Source organism: Copidosoma floridanum, unplaced genomic scaffold (assembly GCF_036245765.1).
Source record: "Copidosoma floridanum isolate Cflo_tuat_1 unplaced genomic scaffold, Cflo_Japanese_pri ptg000005l, whole genome shotgun sequence".
NCBI lineage: Eukaryota > Metazoa > Arthropoda > Insecta > Hymenoptera > Encyrtidae > Copidosoma > Copidosoma floridanum.
In genome coordinates, this window is record NW_028321882.1 from 13348331 (window position 1) to 13365169 (window position 16839).

At 30.7% G+C, this 16839-nt stretch overlaps 1 protein-coding gene across 1 annotated transcript in view; it reads right to left on the minus strand.

Annotated features, from left to right (window-relative positions):
* Window positions 1-217: 217 nt before the first annotated feature.
* Mid1 (calcium-permeable channel component Mid1) overlaps window positions 218-16839 on the minus strand; it is a 381266-nt gene continuing 364644 nt past the window's right edge. The window contains exons 3-4 of the mRNA XM_089598117.1: window positions 1870-2073; window positions 218-1639 (exon numbers count right to left, since the gene is read on the minus strand). Coding sequence (XP_089454243.1) covers window positions 951-1639; window positions 1870-2073 — 893 coding nt within the window. The 3' untranslated portion in view covers window positions 218-950. The remainder of the gene's footprint in view (window positions 1640-1869; window positions 2074-16839) is intronic.

Below are 16839 nucleotides of genomic sequence, written 5' to 3' on the forward strand. Positions count from 1 at the left end.
TAATCTTAGACTGTCTCCGGCTACGTTTTATCTCTATCTAAGGGCATGATAGACAGGCCCTGGGACCTTTTTTCAGTTTCAATGAATGGGACTAGTTAGCTTATCTCTCTACTCTATGTTTATAATTTTTATATTAGATGTACACAGCATTTTTGAGATGCAGAACCCATTATGTGCTTATAATATTCACTCACTTTCTTCCTTACTCTTTAATTTTTTGAGGCATCGCCATGTCATTAACGGTTTTATTATTCTCTTAATAGTGCTATTTTTGAAATTTTCTGTTTCCATTAATGGGACATTTCAGGTGATCCCACTACTCTATGTATATGATTTCTATGTTGGATATACACAGCATTTTCAAGATGTATAATACATAATGTGCTTATGACATACACCTACATTCTTCTTCACACTTTAGTTTTTTTAAGCATTGCCATGTCATTAACAGTTTCGTTATTCGCTCAACAGTGCTACTTTTGAAATTGTTTATTTCTTAAAAAATAACTCGCTGCGACTGACGTAAGCAATTAATAACCAATAATCACTTATTATTGCAAAATATTTAAATATTGTTAGCATTATTATTTGTTTTATTAACGTTTGTTACCTTTTTTAAAGATTTATACGGAGACCTTTAACAATTTATAGTTTATACGTTAAAGAAGCGAACAAGAAAGCAAGAATTTTTTTCAGGTAAAGATAAAAATACAGAAAATATTGCTAATTAATGGTCAATGATGTGACAAGGTTTCCTTGTACCAGAAAATGCATTGGATGAGACCTAGCTTATGGCAGCCCAAGAGTTGAAAGAGTATTTTACGCTGGTATTTTTTTCATGACTATTGGGGCCTCCGCTGCTAGTCTTTTGTAAATGTAGATTCCAGTGGCTTTTGGATCTTGCATCTCTAGATCTTCCAAGTGTCTGACCACGAAAATTTTTAAAACTATCAGTACAAACAATAGAAATCTTTCCTGTGTTCTCTGTTAGATTTTGTTCGCTGAAGGGAGTGCTTACACTTCCAGCGACAAGGATAGATCCACCAGTGGTATCGGTGGTAATGGTAGTCACGTTGTTGATGGTGGCAGAGTCGATGCACCCTAATGATAAGACTATTACTATTGTTAATTATTAAGACCACACTTCCATCGATTCCAGCACCATAAAAGATATACATAAGTATTACGAAGTACCGAGCACTTTGCCATAGAAACCGCCCGTTTTGGTAAGCTGGGTATCCCTGATAATCAAACTGAGAAAGTAGCATCATACGAAGAGACAAAAGGATGTAGGTATAGAAGATGCTTATTATTTGGAGACAGAGTTTAGCTAGATCTGTGAGCTCAAGAAAGCAGCTTACTGAATACTGACTCAAAAAAAGAGTGTTGCAGAGCCAAAAAAGACAAAGCAGTGATACTGGTGATGAAAAAATGCTGACTGCTAACGAACTTGATGAAGATATCATCATAGAAAATGATGATAATGTTGCACTAGTGCTGGTGCTGATTGATGTCGTTAGCTCATCGAGTAAGTTTGTTGGTTGAGAGGCTCCTGAAAAATATGACTTGCTAGCCACTGCACTGACTTTTTTGGAACAACGACTTATCGATGACATACTTGTTGTATCCAGCTGATGACCTATAAGATATACGATAAGTTATTTCATTTAATTATGTGAGAAATATTAGAAATTATTTTGAGATACTTTGAAAAACTATAAATCGTTAGCCTAGTCACAAATGTTTTAATCAAATAGAAAATTTAATTACTTATGAATTTTATATTAAGGTCTTAGTTAAGCAGTTACTACAAAACATATCTCAAAAGTTTTTAAAACTTTATCAAAAAAAAAAATTTTAGTTGGATACCGAGAAAGGGTAAGGCGTCATCACACTTAGGAGCTGTTGGGGTATCCTGATGTTTGAGGTCTTTTTTTAGAGAACGATTTGTGCAGTTAGCACAGATGTGAAATCCCAAATCCTCTTCAGAGCAAACGTTGAAGCAGCACTCTTTGTCCGTATTGGGATGAAGTACTTTTTCTGCCTGTTCCCCTGTTTCAAGGATGTTGGGATCTGAAAAGTGTTGAGAAAGAAGAAAAATAGTTACATCGTGCTAAAAACACATTAATGTAGGAAAAGTTAATTTATCTTTCTTCAGAAAAGTTTAGTATTAACTCAAACAAAAAAGTTATAATTAAATTGTTTTACGACAAAAGCTGTGGAGATGAAATCCAACGTAGGTATATTCTTACTTATTATTCTGATAATAATAAATCATTTACTGTTTAAAATTGCGTAAAATTTTTAAGTTAAACTAAAGCAGATTAATAACAAAGTATATGTTTTATGATCTTTAAGCTATAAAGGACAGTAAATTTAAATACATTTAATCTTATTGTATTTGATTTTTTGGGACAAGAATTAATGCACATAATATGTCTGATATGCTTCTTTCATCAGGCTTTACTAAAAATAAATAAATAATTTATCAGTTAGAACAAAATTTTTTGCATTGTACGTAGTAAATTCACAATATAATTTAATTACAAACAGCTATAAATTAAAGTTGTTTGTAACTAACGATAAAAGTTGCTTATAATTAAGTTATATCGTAGAATTAACTATGTGCACTGCAAAAAATCTTGTTTTAACTAATTGTTTGTTTATTCATTTTCAATGAAGCATAATAAGGGCAACACACCAGTTGCCCAAAACATCATATGACATATTGTTTGTATTAATTCTTGCCCCAAAAGATCAAATATAATAAGATTGATATCCTGTAGGGCGATACAAAAAGTTTTTACGTTTAATATATGTAATCTTAAACAAGCCACAATAAGAACAGCACTGCCATAACTGACCCAGAATTAAGTGGTATCTGCTAACAGCCTTAAGTAAGATGCTAAGAAGTATTTGTACATTGACAAAATATTATATTTTTTTACGTTGAAGCCTATAAATCTAAGAATGCTCGGAGAAAAAATGTCCTAAATGAAAAATCAAAATGTTTTAAAAAATTATACAAATAAAAGCAGTAATTTTGGCTGTTGAAATTCACAAACTTAAACTTCAATAGAGTTAAAACATGAAAAAATATTAAGGTTGATTTTATATTGAAAAGAGCATGCAATTAAAAATATTGATAGATAATTTCGGGGTAATTGTCTAATTTTGACAATCATAATACGTAAAAAACTGTTTGTCATCATTTCGAAATGTTAATTTTGAACCAAATAGCTTCGTTATGTGTTAGTAATTGTTATAAGCACTAATAATCAGAAATTCCAGAGTCCTTTCTTGCTTTATAATGTATGAACATAAATTTTGCATGAGTGTGTGTTTTTATTGATGTATACAGAAAGTGTTTTTTCATGAATCTTCCGAGTCATACTGATATGAGATAGATTGTTTCAAAACGTTTATTAATGGGTAGTATAAAAAATTAATCCCTTTAATTTCATAACACTGCAATTTTTAGAGTTTTAAAAGAAATTTTTTTTTTTTGAAACTTTATTTTTCTATCATTTGCGTTGCGTTACTAAAATTTAACTGTAAATAAGAAAAAATATTAAACTAAGAAAAAAAAAAATAGATAAATAAATTGTTAACAAAGCTTTGTTAGCTTATTATTATAATAAGATTGATAAAAAAATGTATTAACAAAAAGTATTTTTATGAACATAAAGAGAAAAAGCTTTTTTTGTGTATGTTTTAATTTTTTTTAACTGTCCAGTTCTTCAAGACCCCAGTGATAAACAAAAAAGTTTATTCAATTTAGCTGGTTGCTCCGACCTCTGAACTTTCAAATTTTCTGGGTGCAGGAGATAAAGAGCCAGGAAAGCGAAAAGTCCACAAGAAAATGTATCATACAGCTAAATTGAATGGCTTTAAGCTCTAGAAAAATATCACGGGGGGTCCATTAATTTTTACTGAAAACAAGTACGACTGCACAAGTCTTGCAAATGCTTCATAGCCGTTAACATCGTCCTAAACAATAAGGGTACAATGCGATAAAAGAGAAAGTGATTTGCATTCAGATGTTATTTTAATTACGTTACAGCTCGATTTGTTACCGTATATAGCCTTTACACTTTGATATTTCTACATTCTTCCACTTTTCATTTATTTCTTTTTCAAAACAAACGCCAATAGATTACACTTCTTGCATAAGCAGATTCTTACAGTCATCGTAAATGTGGAAAATCAGAAAAATGGCAATTCATAGGGTCCACGTAAAAGAAACGAACATAAAAACATGTGAACAAATGTATACATCCTTCTTGACAAAAAAAAATAAAAACTAATTTCAACGAAATCGGGAAAGAAAGAAAAAATATTTAAATCACGTTTGTTACGAAAGTACGCTGCAAAATCTATTTTCATAATAGTTCGTGGGTAATTAGAATATTTTCAAAGTGATTGCAATTACGATGAAACAAAAGAAAAGAGAATGAAGCAAAAGATTAAAAATCAATTGGAAAAATGGGGGAAAAAAATTATTTTTAATTCTCGGAACAAAGACGCAAATGTCCGACAGGTATACGTGCGCAAATAAACGCAAATGCCACACATACAATAAAAAGAGCCCGAAAGAGAGAAAAGCAATCAGAAGTAGTAAAAAAGAATAAAACATTAAAAAAAAAAAAAAAAATCAACAGAGAAGAGATTGACGCATTCAAGCTCTCTGGTAAGCACACGAAGGCAAATACACAAGCTTGGCCAAAACACCCCGGGCACTTGATGCTCTTCCCGTGTCTTGTATATACCTATACTAAAAAGTGACTGCAGAGGGACAGATGAAGAAGGGAGAAGAGATGGGGTAGGAAGATAAACCTGGCACCAGACTGCCGCTACCCCTTGCTCCCTACTCACCATACCAGTAAGTCAATCACTTCCTTTCTCGCCAACAGCAAAGGCCAAGAGCTCGATTGTTCATTAACAGTGATAATAAGCACGCGTTCATACAGAATCGTCGATAACGAGTAAAAAGTTCAATAAACTGCAAGATTTACAGCTTTACCAGGCATTCCGTATAATTAGTTTTCCCATAGTAAGTCCATCAAATTCTAAGCGTTCCCATGACATCTCTTGGACGAAGAAATCGTCAATGAGGACAAAAAAAAGTACACGTTGCAGCTACAGTTAACCCGTCTCCGTCAAACTCAAAAGAGAAGCAAAGAAGGAAGGAAAAAGCAGAGACTGCGGCAATTTATTTCAGATAACGACTCCCCGCCCTCATTGGCTATAGGGTAAATCCAACCCCGTTTGGCCCGCGCATATAAATATACTCTGCAGAGCTACATACGCGGGGAAGGGAGGAAAATACCGAGGGTATATACATTCGATGGTCGGAAGGAGATAAGGGAAGCCTAATAAACGAGCGGAACGATCCATCGAGTTGTTTCGCAAAACAGTTTCATACAATTATCGCGATTGAGCGAACGTTGCTACCAGCCGACCCCTTTTCCAGACACAGTGTATACTATACAGCCGAGGCAGCACGCATTACGTTAACTATATATGAGTTGCGTACACTACAGCACTGCTTTACTTTTTATTCGAAAATTGTGTGCTCGCTTTAGCATAATTTATTGCCGAATTTATCCCTACACGATTCTTTTCGCCGAGTACATCTATATACTGGATTGAACTTTCCTGTCAGATGGCTTTTCGAGTTTATTTAAGAAAGCTATTGCAGTGAAGATTCAAAAGTCTTTCTTATGATTTTTGTCAGCCTGTCTTTGTGGCCTGATCACGTAAGAATTACGACTACGTACGTTATTTCCTGCTTTTTCTCTGGTATGTATCACTACACGGTGCATTTAAATTGGATAAAATTTTTTTTGATTCGTATCTGCAAACGTGATTGTCTGGTGTTCATCTAAAGAAAAATATGAGGTAGTACGAGAAACATTTGAGGAACCTACTTGTACACTGACTCTTCCTAATTCACATGCCAAGATGATTTTATTTGACAAAATAACATCACCTTGCCGTTTATCGATTATCTATCGACTCATCTGGGTGCTAAGGAACTATATTATTATTCACCCCTTTAATTAGTACAGCTAATTACGCCAAGTTGAAATACCATTCATGGGTGGATGCTTAATCTTTTGCTTCACAATATGCTTCATGTACTTCTTTTATTGGTAACAAATTTTAGAAATTTTCTTACGAAAAAAATTTATTGTTACACAAATGTATATGACTAATTGTCTCGATTCTACTTTCGCGAAAAAATATTTTCTCAATCATGTTTTCGTGACACATGATGCAGTTAAATAATTTTCCAAGAACAATATTTTATTCCAGAAATTTTGTCATTTGTGAGGATGATTAATCCTTTTTCGTGTTTACCAAGAAATTCTCTCTTCCAAGTTTTGCACGAACAATTTTAAATTAATTCCCTGTTTTGCCCTTAAAAAGGTCATAATTATAAGAATTTTGATCAAAACGTGGTGCAGAGATGAGAGTTACCACTGAAATTCGTTTGATACGATTTCACCACAAATTAAGGTAGACTCACTCGTGCGCGATCGCTTGTATTAAATATAAAGCGAATTTCATGGCTTGTACTTAAAAAAATATAGGGTACACGTTTTCCAATAAGCATAGGAAAGTTAGTCTGCGGAAAATCCTGCTAACTTGACCACTTTCCTGGGCCATTTGTCTTAATTAGGCAACGTGCCCCGCAAGCAATTTCACCGAAATTACAAAAATCTACAGCACATAGGTAGTAGTCTGCAGTTTGCACCCATACGTTAAACGTACATCCACACGCGTCTGAAAATTTCGTGTCACATGGAATTTTTCAATTCAATCGAAAATCCACTCTTGCAGGCACTCACGCAGGTTTGAACAAATCCAGTCGTTGCCAGGGAGTGAACAAATGACGACAGTGCGATGAATCACGCGCTTAAACGAATAAACTTCCAATAAGCGAAAGGGAGCGATAGTCGACCAATTTATCAAGGGAGAAATCCTCGTTATTCTTTTATCATATGTATACGTAGTGTGAGGGCAGCTTAAAGCGCGCCCTGATAACTATACGTCAAAGGAATTGGATGGCTCGATAAAAACCATTTGGTAAAAGAAAAGAAAAAAAAAAAAAAAGAGTTGAAAGGTGCAAAATGATTGCTCAACTTTTTAGACGCGAAGGTACGAATTTGTATATGTTATATACAATGTAAACAAGGGACGAGGGCTTGAATGTCCACCGAGCAATTAATTAGCCTCTTTCATCGTTTAATCATTCAGTGTTGATGAGTCTTTTTTTATTATTTATAATTGTTTCATAGGTCAGTGTAAATGTTCGAATTTTGAAGATCGGCAAATGTTGAACAAAACGCGCGTCTTATTTTCTTTATCATCATACATCGCTAATAAAAAATAACTATCGGTGGCTTGCGAGACTTTTGTTTTTTTGCGCGTTAAACTTCAGTTTCCTTGGGGCTTTGGAACAGAACGGACGTGTCACGATATTAGCAATATAACCTAGAGCTTTAGATCGTTATATTTTTTCCTTCGACGTCTCATCGTCATTGACGAAAAAGTTTCTACCGTCTCTCAACGAGATCAAACGAGGGTGCTCACTACACTTCAACATCGTCTCCCCGCGAGACTCAAATCATTTTGTGGCGACGAAAATGCGGTCCTGCCTGGCCAGCAGACCCGAGAAAGCCGAGCGCCAGCTTGCATAACCAGACTCTCCCCCTTGGAAAGCTTTCGAAGCTCACGACTTTAAGGTACATTTTCACCTCATGCAACATACACATATTCACTTACATACTCACAAGAACGATCGCTGTATCGGTTATTATTAACAACTGTATCACATTCTTGTATATTAACACGAACAATAAAACAGGTTTTTTACCGAAAGGTTCTTTCCTGTAATGAATATCTTTTATTTACATCACTACTAACAACTCATAAGATAACCAATAAACAATAATAATATTGAGAGCGACGCTTACGCCTAAGGTCTCACTCTCATTGCGACATAAACATTAAAATTTAAATAGTCGCCCACGTTACACGTCCAATGATACCTTTAAATTCTATCATTCTATTCTGATTTAAAAATTTGTTTTTAAAGCTGTATGAAGATGAAAATAGGAATCATGTAAGTGAATGTAAGTTAGGGTAGAAATATGAACATATATGAATAGTTCAATCCTAAGAAAATCATATGAAAATTTCATCCAACAAAGCTTGCTTTTCTGACTCTAACTATTACTACTAAAATACATGGTTTCCATGTTATATTTAGTTCCTATATCGGTTTCATAGATTTCTTCATGTTGGTTACTATAACAATTATTGTTTGTTACTCATAAGTATTTAAGAGAATCTTTTATTATAAAATTTATATCTAACCTAATAAGATAAGCTTCAAAGAATTATATTCACACAAAACCTTCTGTGGGCCTATGTAGGTGCCATTTTGTTGATGTACGTTTTTTTATGTAAATAAAAAGCCATATCACATGACAAAATTTTGCGGTGGAAAGAAGTATTTCTTTTGTTAAATACACTGTAATATCAAATATCTCAGAAATAAGGATAATAGTTTTTCTACGTATAATTAGTAAATTGTTATGTTTAACGGAATCAATACAACTATATCACAACTACTAATAAAACTGGTATTGACACTTGCAGTTCACTGTGTCGTATAAATTCGAAACGTTTTAGATAATGCAAATCGAAAGCATAATAATGGTTCTTAAGAATAAACTCATTCATCTTTAAGTTATACCCAAGTATTTCTTATTTTATGTGTTTCAAGAATTTAATTAAATGTAAATTTGCTTTCTTCAAGGAATAGTACCTATTTAATAGTTAACAGTTTTATTTCTAAGGTCATTGTCATGGACTTTTACTAAATTATTCTCGATTTTCTTACACTTATAAGTCAATTTTAATTTCTTACGATTGTCAATTTTTCTTGTTATTGATAAATTGAGCAGCAATCTTAGTTGTACGATGAAGCATTTAAGAACATAGAATCCAGAATGATTATAAAAGTTAGTTCTTAACAGTACAAGTTGATAATGTGTTTGCAAAAGAAACCATGGCTTTAGACAACTGTGCAGCTTAAAATTAAATTTCTTAATTTTCTTGCGTACTGAACAGGAGGTTTTGCATCACATTAAACAAATATTGTGCTGTAATATTAACAATATGTGCAAATATTATAGGGATTTTGCAGTAACTTCTGCCCAAAAAGTATGTATTTAAACCATCTTAGAGTTATTAAGGTCATAAGCACATTATACTGTAAAGGCAACTGTTGCACCATTGGGATTGTAACTGGCCCTCAAAAGAAGAGGAAAGCTTTTAAATTGTAAGAACACTGGTAGTTTATATTCAGGTAAACTGGTCGTTCCACATGGCACTGGTCTCCAATGTTCTTCTATAATCTGCATCAAGCACCAAAGTTGATGCTTCGCGATGTACGTATAAAAAGAGATAGAGGAAGATATTGATGCAAAGAACTCCCTTTTTCCCTTTTTATATGATAATTATTTCATCCAGATATTGTGTGGTGGAAATTAAAGAAGCAAATACGCAGATCAAGATAATTTTATTAAAATACTCACAATAGGTTTGGCAACCGCACTCTGTATCTATTAATATTGTCATGGACGTGATTTTATTTGATCAGCTGAAACAGCACCTATGTGTTGGCACACCAGTACACATATAATGTTAAAATAGTCGCCTCACTGTAAGAGTAGAGTTAATCCAGCCACTTTTAGTGGTGGTTCTTAGCGTAAGGTATTACAAATCTTTAGTTGATAGGGTCAAGCTCCCTTCTCCCAACTATATGGTGAAGCTACTTTTAATTCAGATTGTTATTTTACTAGAAGAACCGCTTACTACATAAAAATAGGTATTTGAGTTAGTCTTAAAACACATACGGTATAGTTTAATGTTTCAAGTGAAAAAGACAGTTACGAAATATGGCTAGAAAGTGTAAGCAAAAAAATGTATAATGTATTTTGAAAGACTGTTATCAAAAAATAACGAAAATCAATAATAATTAAGATGTGTATTTGTTCATGTGAAGTGACGCGCACTGACCAATAAAAAATAGAGTTTTATTCCAGAAGCATCAACTGAAAGTGCTGTCTGTGGTAGCGTGGTCATAGCAAAGGCGCGCTACTAAGCTTGAGCCACTCTCTTAGCAGCACCCACCTTTAGTAGGAAACGCTGCTTCTAACCACTCATGGTTTGACTAGTAATAAAAGCAGCACGTATCCATCTACAACCGTTAGTGACAAAACCTACTAAAGTTTGTTTTAACATACTACTTAAAGAGTAATGTGTAATAAAGTCTAAATCTTATCCCTGCTATCTTAATACTAGATCAACCAACTTTATACCTCTGACATCTTTGAGAACCAGCAAAAGTCTTACCTATCTTCTCCCAAAAGGTAGCTATACCAAAATATAGATTTTTCAGGTAAGAAGTGTAGTGATGGTTCAAAGTGAGAAGTGTGCTAGGTGTTATCGATGAACGAGACAAAAAAAAAGAAAGATAGCACTTAAAATGGCCCTGTCAGTTACCCTTTTGCCTCCATCATATTTTTAAAAGTGAGAACTTCCTTATGCACGCCTTGGTTGAGAACCAAAACAGTAGAAATAAACGGACGTAAGTACATCAATTTATGTACTGCAACTCACTGGAGCTCAAGTCTTATCATTTGACTTTAGATTCCTCTTCACACATAAAGAGTCAGCATGTAGTATTATGTGAATTTTTACTGCCATGTCATAGTGTGCGAATGTGTGCAGGGCCCCCATAATCTCACACGTATGTATATATGTTATTATTGTGAACGGAGTCATGGATACAATTATAAAAGTGTGCATATATAAGGAGTGCGTCCATACGTACTTGTTACTACCACTTAGTAAGTGTATGCAGTGTAAACATGTGCACCTAAACCCGTGTGTCTTATGGATAGAAGAGTTTTTATGAACACTAGAAAGACTTTCGTTCTAGTATAAGATTCAACAGGCCAATATTACTGAATGTTAAATACTTATAAGTATGTGATATCTAACTTATAAATCTTATAAACCAGAACAGAAATGGGGGTAATAATAAGAATAGCAAAAATAATAATGATGATACTAATATTTACAACAATAAAAACAATAATGACAAAAATACTTATCATTATTATAATAACCAGAATAACGAAAATAAAAAAAAAATAATTTTAAAGCTTATAATGATAACAATAATAATCATAATGGTGTTAACGATTTTTTTCTTTAGCTAGGCATCCAGGGTGTAACTGCGAGCCGATAAGTGTGCGGTGTGAGGGCTTGCGTCGATGCTTAAATGCAGGCAGGCTCCTGTGGACCACTTCACTATGTCACCTTCCTGCCAATCAGCAGCTGTACCTCGATGGCCTAAGTTTCTGCCCCACGAGCTCAGCAGTAAGTACGCTCCTTGCTCTTTATTTTGCTCCTTCTCTTCAACTAAACAGAAAAAAACAGCTCGGATTTATGAGGGCAACTGGATAATACCCTAGACGACGCAAAAGTTACAAGATGCGTTGGTATCAAAACACTGAAGAAAGCCCGTACCAGGGGCTAAGCCTCCGTGGCCCAGGCTTAAAGATTGAATGCGAGAGCAGATTCCAAAACAAGTGTCTCTACAAAAAAGTCTTGCCAGTTTAGTAGGTATAGTTATAACGAGTCCCACATAAGGTAGGGATTGTACACCCTTCTATTGTCCATAAAGTCATTCTGGACGACCTTGAAGAAAAAAAAAAAAATAAAAGATAACAATTATGATTAAAATAATAATAATAATAATAATGACCTTAACAACGATGATAGAAAAAATATAAACGATAAAAACAGTTTTAGTAGCAACAATCATAGTAATTACATTTAAAAAAAAAATAATAAAATTAATTATTTTATATCAATTATAATAATAACAATAATAGTAATCATAATAATAGAAATAATTATATGAGTAAGGACACATATAATAAATACATTAAAATTAAAACTTAAAAGAAACTTTAAAGATAAAAAATTTAACGATAATAGAAGCGACAAAAAAAGATAATAATGGTAATAATAATCAAGACAATACTAATATTCATTGGAACAATTATAAAAATAATTGAAACTGAAATAGTTTAAACAGTTATCATATAAAAAAAATATAAAACATAATTACGATGATAACAACAAAGATAACTCCAACCATAATAACAACTATGTTTTAGACATTGTTATTTAAAATAATAATGACAATAAAGATAATAACAATTATATAATTGCTGACAATAAAAAACATAAAATTTATAATTAAAACAAGATGACTCAATAATAATAAAAGTAATAATAATAATCATAATGATAATACTAATAAAAATGATAGTAATGATGACTTCAATAATGATAGTAAATATAATAATAATAATAATCATAATCATGACGATAATAGAAGTAACGCTAAAGAGAAGCAAAATTCATAATAAAAGTAGTTATGATAATAGTAAAAACCAAAATAATGACGACGGAAACAGTGATAAAGATGATCATAATGAGACTTATAATGATAAAAATGACAATGATGCTAGTAAAAATGATGATCAAGGTAATAATCATAAGGACGCTTGTAAGAATAACTACGATGATAATTATAAGTATATTAATAACAATATTATTAATAATAATAATAATAATAATAATAATAATACTAATAGTAATAAAAGAGTTTCTAGTTATCATGATAACGATAGTTCTATAAATTATGATAATGATAATGATAATGACACTGATAATGAAAATGATACTGATCATAACCATGACGATAATGATAGTAATTATAGTAATCATGCTGATAATAATAATGATAGTACCTATAAAACCAATAATTTTAAAAATAATTAGAAATGTAATAATAATAATCATAATGACGTGAATGACAAAAGCTATAATGATGCTGATAAAAATAAGAATTAAAATAAGGATGACTACTATAGTATCAACGATGACGATATGATTAATAACAATAATAATAATAACAATAATAACAATTATAATTATAATAAAAGATATAATAATAATAACAGTTATTATAAAACTAATAAGGGTGATATTGTTCAAATTAATTATAATAATAAGAATAAAGACGGTCATGACAATTAGTTAATTGAAAAATGAAATAATACCGATGATATCAATGGTAATAATAATTCTAATAATAATCATGATTACAATAATGATGACCATAATAATCATTATGATTAGGATAATGCTAATTAAAATTAAAATAGGCTTTATAACAATAATTAGAATAATAATTATCATGACAATGAGGAGATTAATAATAATGGTATATATATATATATATACGTATTTACAAAAGGATAATAATGATAATGATAGTGACTATACTTATAATAATACTAAAAAAAAACATAAAAATTATATAAATAATAATAATAATAAATATAGTGCTTTTAGTAATTACAAATATTATAATAATGACGTTAAGAATATATACAATAATGATAGTGATACTGGTGTTTATAATGATGATAAAGTTGATGATAATCATAATGATAATAATAATAATGATTAAGATGACGGTAATATCCATTACAAAAATAATAATGATAATTATAACAGTTAAAACAATCAAGATGAGAATTATTATGTAGATGCAAATAATTATGATGAAGATAACGATTATAAGAATAATGTCAATAAGACTGATAATTATGATTATTATGATTGTAATTGTAATATGAATAATAATAATGAAAGTTATTAATATGAAAACAAAAATAATAATAACTTTTATGAAAAAAAAAAACTGAATTGATGATTATGATAATGCGAATAATGACGATAATGATGATAATAACGATAGCAATGATGATAATAAGAATGATAAAATTAATGACCAAACCGATAATGAAGCTCATAATAATATTAAAGTTAATGATAATGGTGATAATTATGATAACTGCAATAAATATAATTTTTACAGTAATTATTATGATAATAGGAATATTAATATTAATAAGAATTAAAATACTTTACATGATAATAGTTATGATGATAAGAAATATAATAGTTATAAAAATAATAATAGTGTTGATAAGAACCATACGAATTATAATGGCAATGGTAATAATAAAAATGATAGTAAAAATGAATACGATAATGACAACAATGATGAGCACTTACTTGTTAATAAAAAAAGTTTCATTGACAACAATGCTAAAAGGTACTATTTGAAAATACATATTCATATTAAAAATAAAAGTGATAAAGAAAATAACATTACTTTAAGAAAATCTAATTATTACTGTAACATAACTTTTAATAAAAAAAAATTAAACAATAAAAAAATCTACAATATAAAAACTAGAAAAATGATTATGATAGGTAGAATAATTACAACATTACTAATACTGACCATGACAATATTGACGATTATAAGAACTCTGACGGTACAAACAATAATGTCGGTATGAAAAAAAAACTCAAAACAATATTGGAATTATATAAAGAAAGATTACTTTGATTGCGATGACAACATTAATTTAGACATTAAAATAAGCAATAAATAATAATGGCGATAGTAATTTGAAAAATTTAACGAATTATTATGATGAAGAAAGCAGTTTTTTCATTAAGACAACAAGAAAATTTATAACAAAATAGAATCAAAAACAATAAAAGTGATAATAATAATAATAATAGAAAAAAAATATGACTGATACGAAAAAAATAGTGACACCAAGATTAAAAGCAACAATAATGCAGATTTTATTAAACAAGACTATAAAAATACAAAAAACAGTAATAACATTTCGAAAAAAATTAATAAAATTTACAATTTAAACTTTCTTTGTCACATCATAGTAATAAATGATAACTATTATAAAATTATTTGCAAACATAGCTCAAGATGTATGATCATGAAATAATTATATGTCATACCGAGAAAAAAAGTGATTTAAAATATTGTAAAAAAAGTAATTATGATAAAAATAATTGTAATAGTTATAGAAATATCTATAATGCTTAGCAAAAACGTTATGATAATTATTATAATAATTATGATAATAATAAGGATAGTCAGAATAGACGTAACGATGATAATTGAAGTAACAAGCCTGTTCGGGGATGCTTGTTAGCCTAGATACTATGTTTTGGTAGAGAGCGTTTGCTGAACTATCAAGGAGTTGTTGTCCTGAAATATGAAATTTTCTCCAGAAAACGGCTACACAATGGTGAGTGGACCTGATGCACGATTGGTGCAGAGAGTGTCACCTTAATTGGCAACGTGTTTTACCGGAGATACTCGTAATGTGCGATTGATAAGAACGTGCAGTTAACTTACTAGATTCATGTCTTAATAATGCTATGTCAATATGGTACAAATACAAATATTTTCAAGAAAAGAACATAACACTGTAATTCAGTATTTTTACATTGTCAAGGCTTTATCTACATTTATCACTACACGGACATTATATACATTTTTTTTAATTCTATTTTTATGAATAATAATACAGTAAATTTTTTTTAAAAATTTTGTTATAATTAAAAGCTCACAGACACAAGGTACATTCTTAGACTAACAGGTTCAAGGGTCTTCGGTAAACTACGTAAGATGATTTTAATATTAGTTATGTGACTCTTATGCTTGTCAGTTAATTAGGAATCAATACGACCAATAACATATAAGCAAATTTTGATACATCTAAATCATTGTATCAAGAGGTGCATATGCATGGATGGCAGCACTTTTAATACAAGCACTCTATATCGTCCATGTTTGCCCTTTTTTTTAATATGCAATATACTTTAGACTCATAATACGAAACTACATTGTTTCTTTTTCAAGAACGTTTTCTTAAGAAATAAATAAGAACGAGAAAAATATTCTATGACTTTAATGCTTGTCAGTTACTTAGAACCTAATACGACCAATAGTATACAAGCAAATTTTGATACATCTTCATCATTGTATCATGAGGTGCAAATTCATAGATCGCAGCACTTTTAATACAAGCACTCTATATCCTCCATACTTGCCCTATTTTCATTATAAAATATACTTTAAACTCATAATACTTAGGTAATACACAGCTCTTAAAATTAAAAATAAAAGATTATCTAAACGCAAGGTGCAAGTGAATGTACAGCTCCTCGGTAGCAAAAGTGGTAGAGTAACTATCAGTAAATCAGAATGTTGTGTGTTCTACCCACACCATGGGAGGATATTTTTCTTATTTTTATTTATTTCTTAAGAAAATTTTCTTTAAAAAAATACTATGTGGCTTAGTATTATAAGTCGAAAGTTTATTTAATATTTAAAAAAAGGTATGTATGAAGAATATAGTGTGCTTGTATTAAAAGTTTCACCATCTATGCATATGCACCTCTTAATGCAATAATTTAGACGTATTAACATTCGCTTGCATACTATTAGTCGTATTAATTTTTTATTTACCGACTAACATGAGAGTGATTTAACTATTTTGTCAAGCTAAGTTAACAAACAGCTTTGAAAATTAGGAGTAAGAAACTTATCTAAACTAACAGTGCAAATAAATATACAGCTCCTTGGTTGCTTAAGTTATAGAGCAACTGTCTAGTAAACAGGAGATTGTGTGTTCAATCTGCACCCGGTGAAAATAGAGTTCTTATTTTTTTTCACTTTTTAGAAAAACTTTAAGAAAAAAAAACTTTGTGGTGTAGTAAAATGAGTTTTAAGTATATTGGATATTCAAAAAAGGCATTTATAGAATATAAAGTGTTCTTGTATTG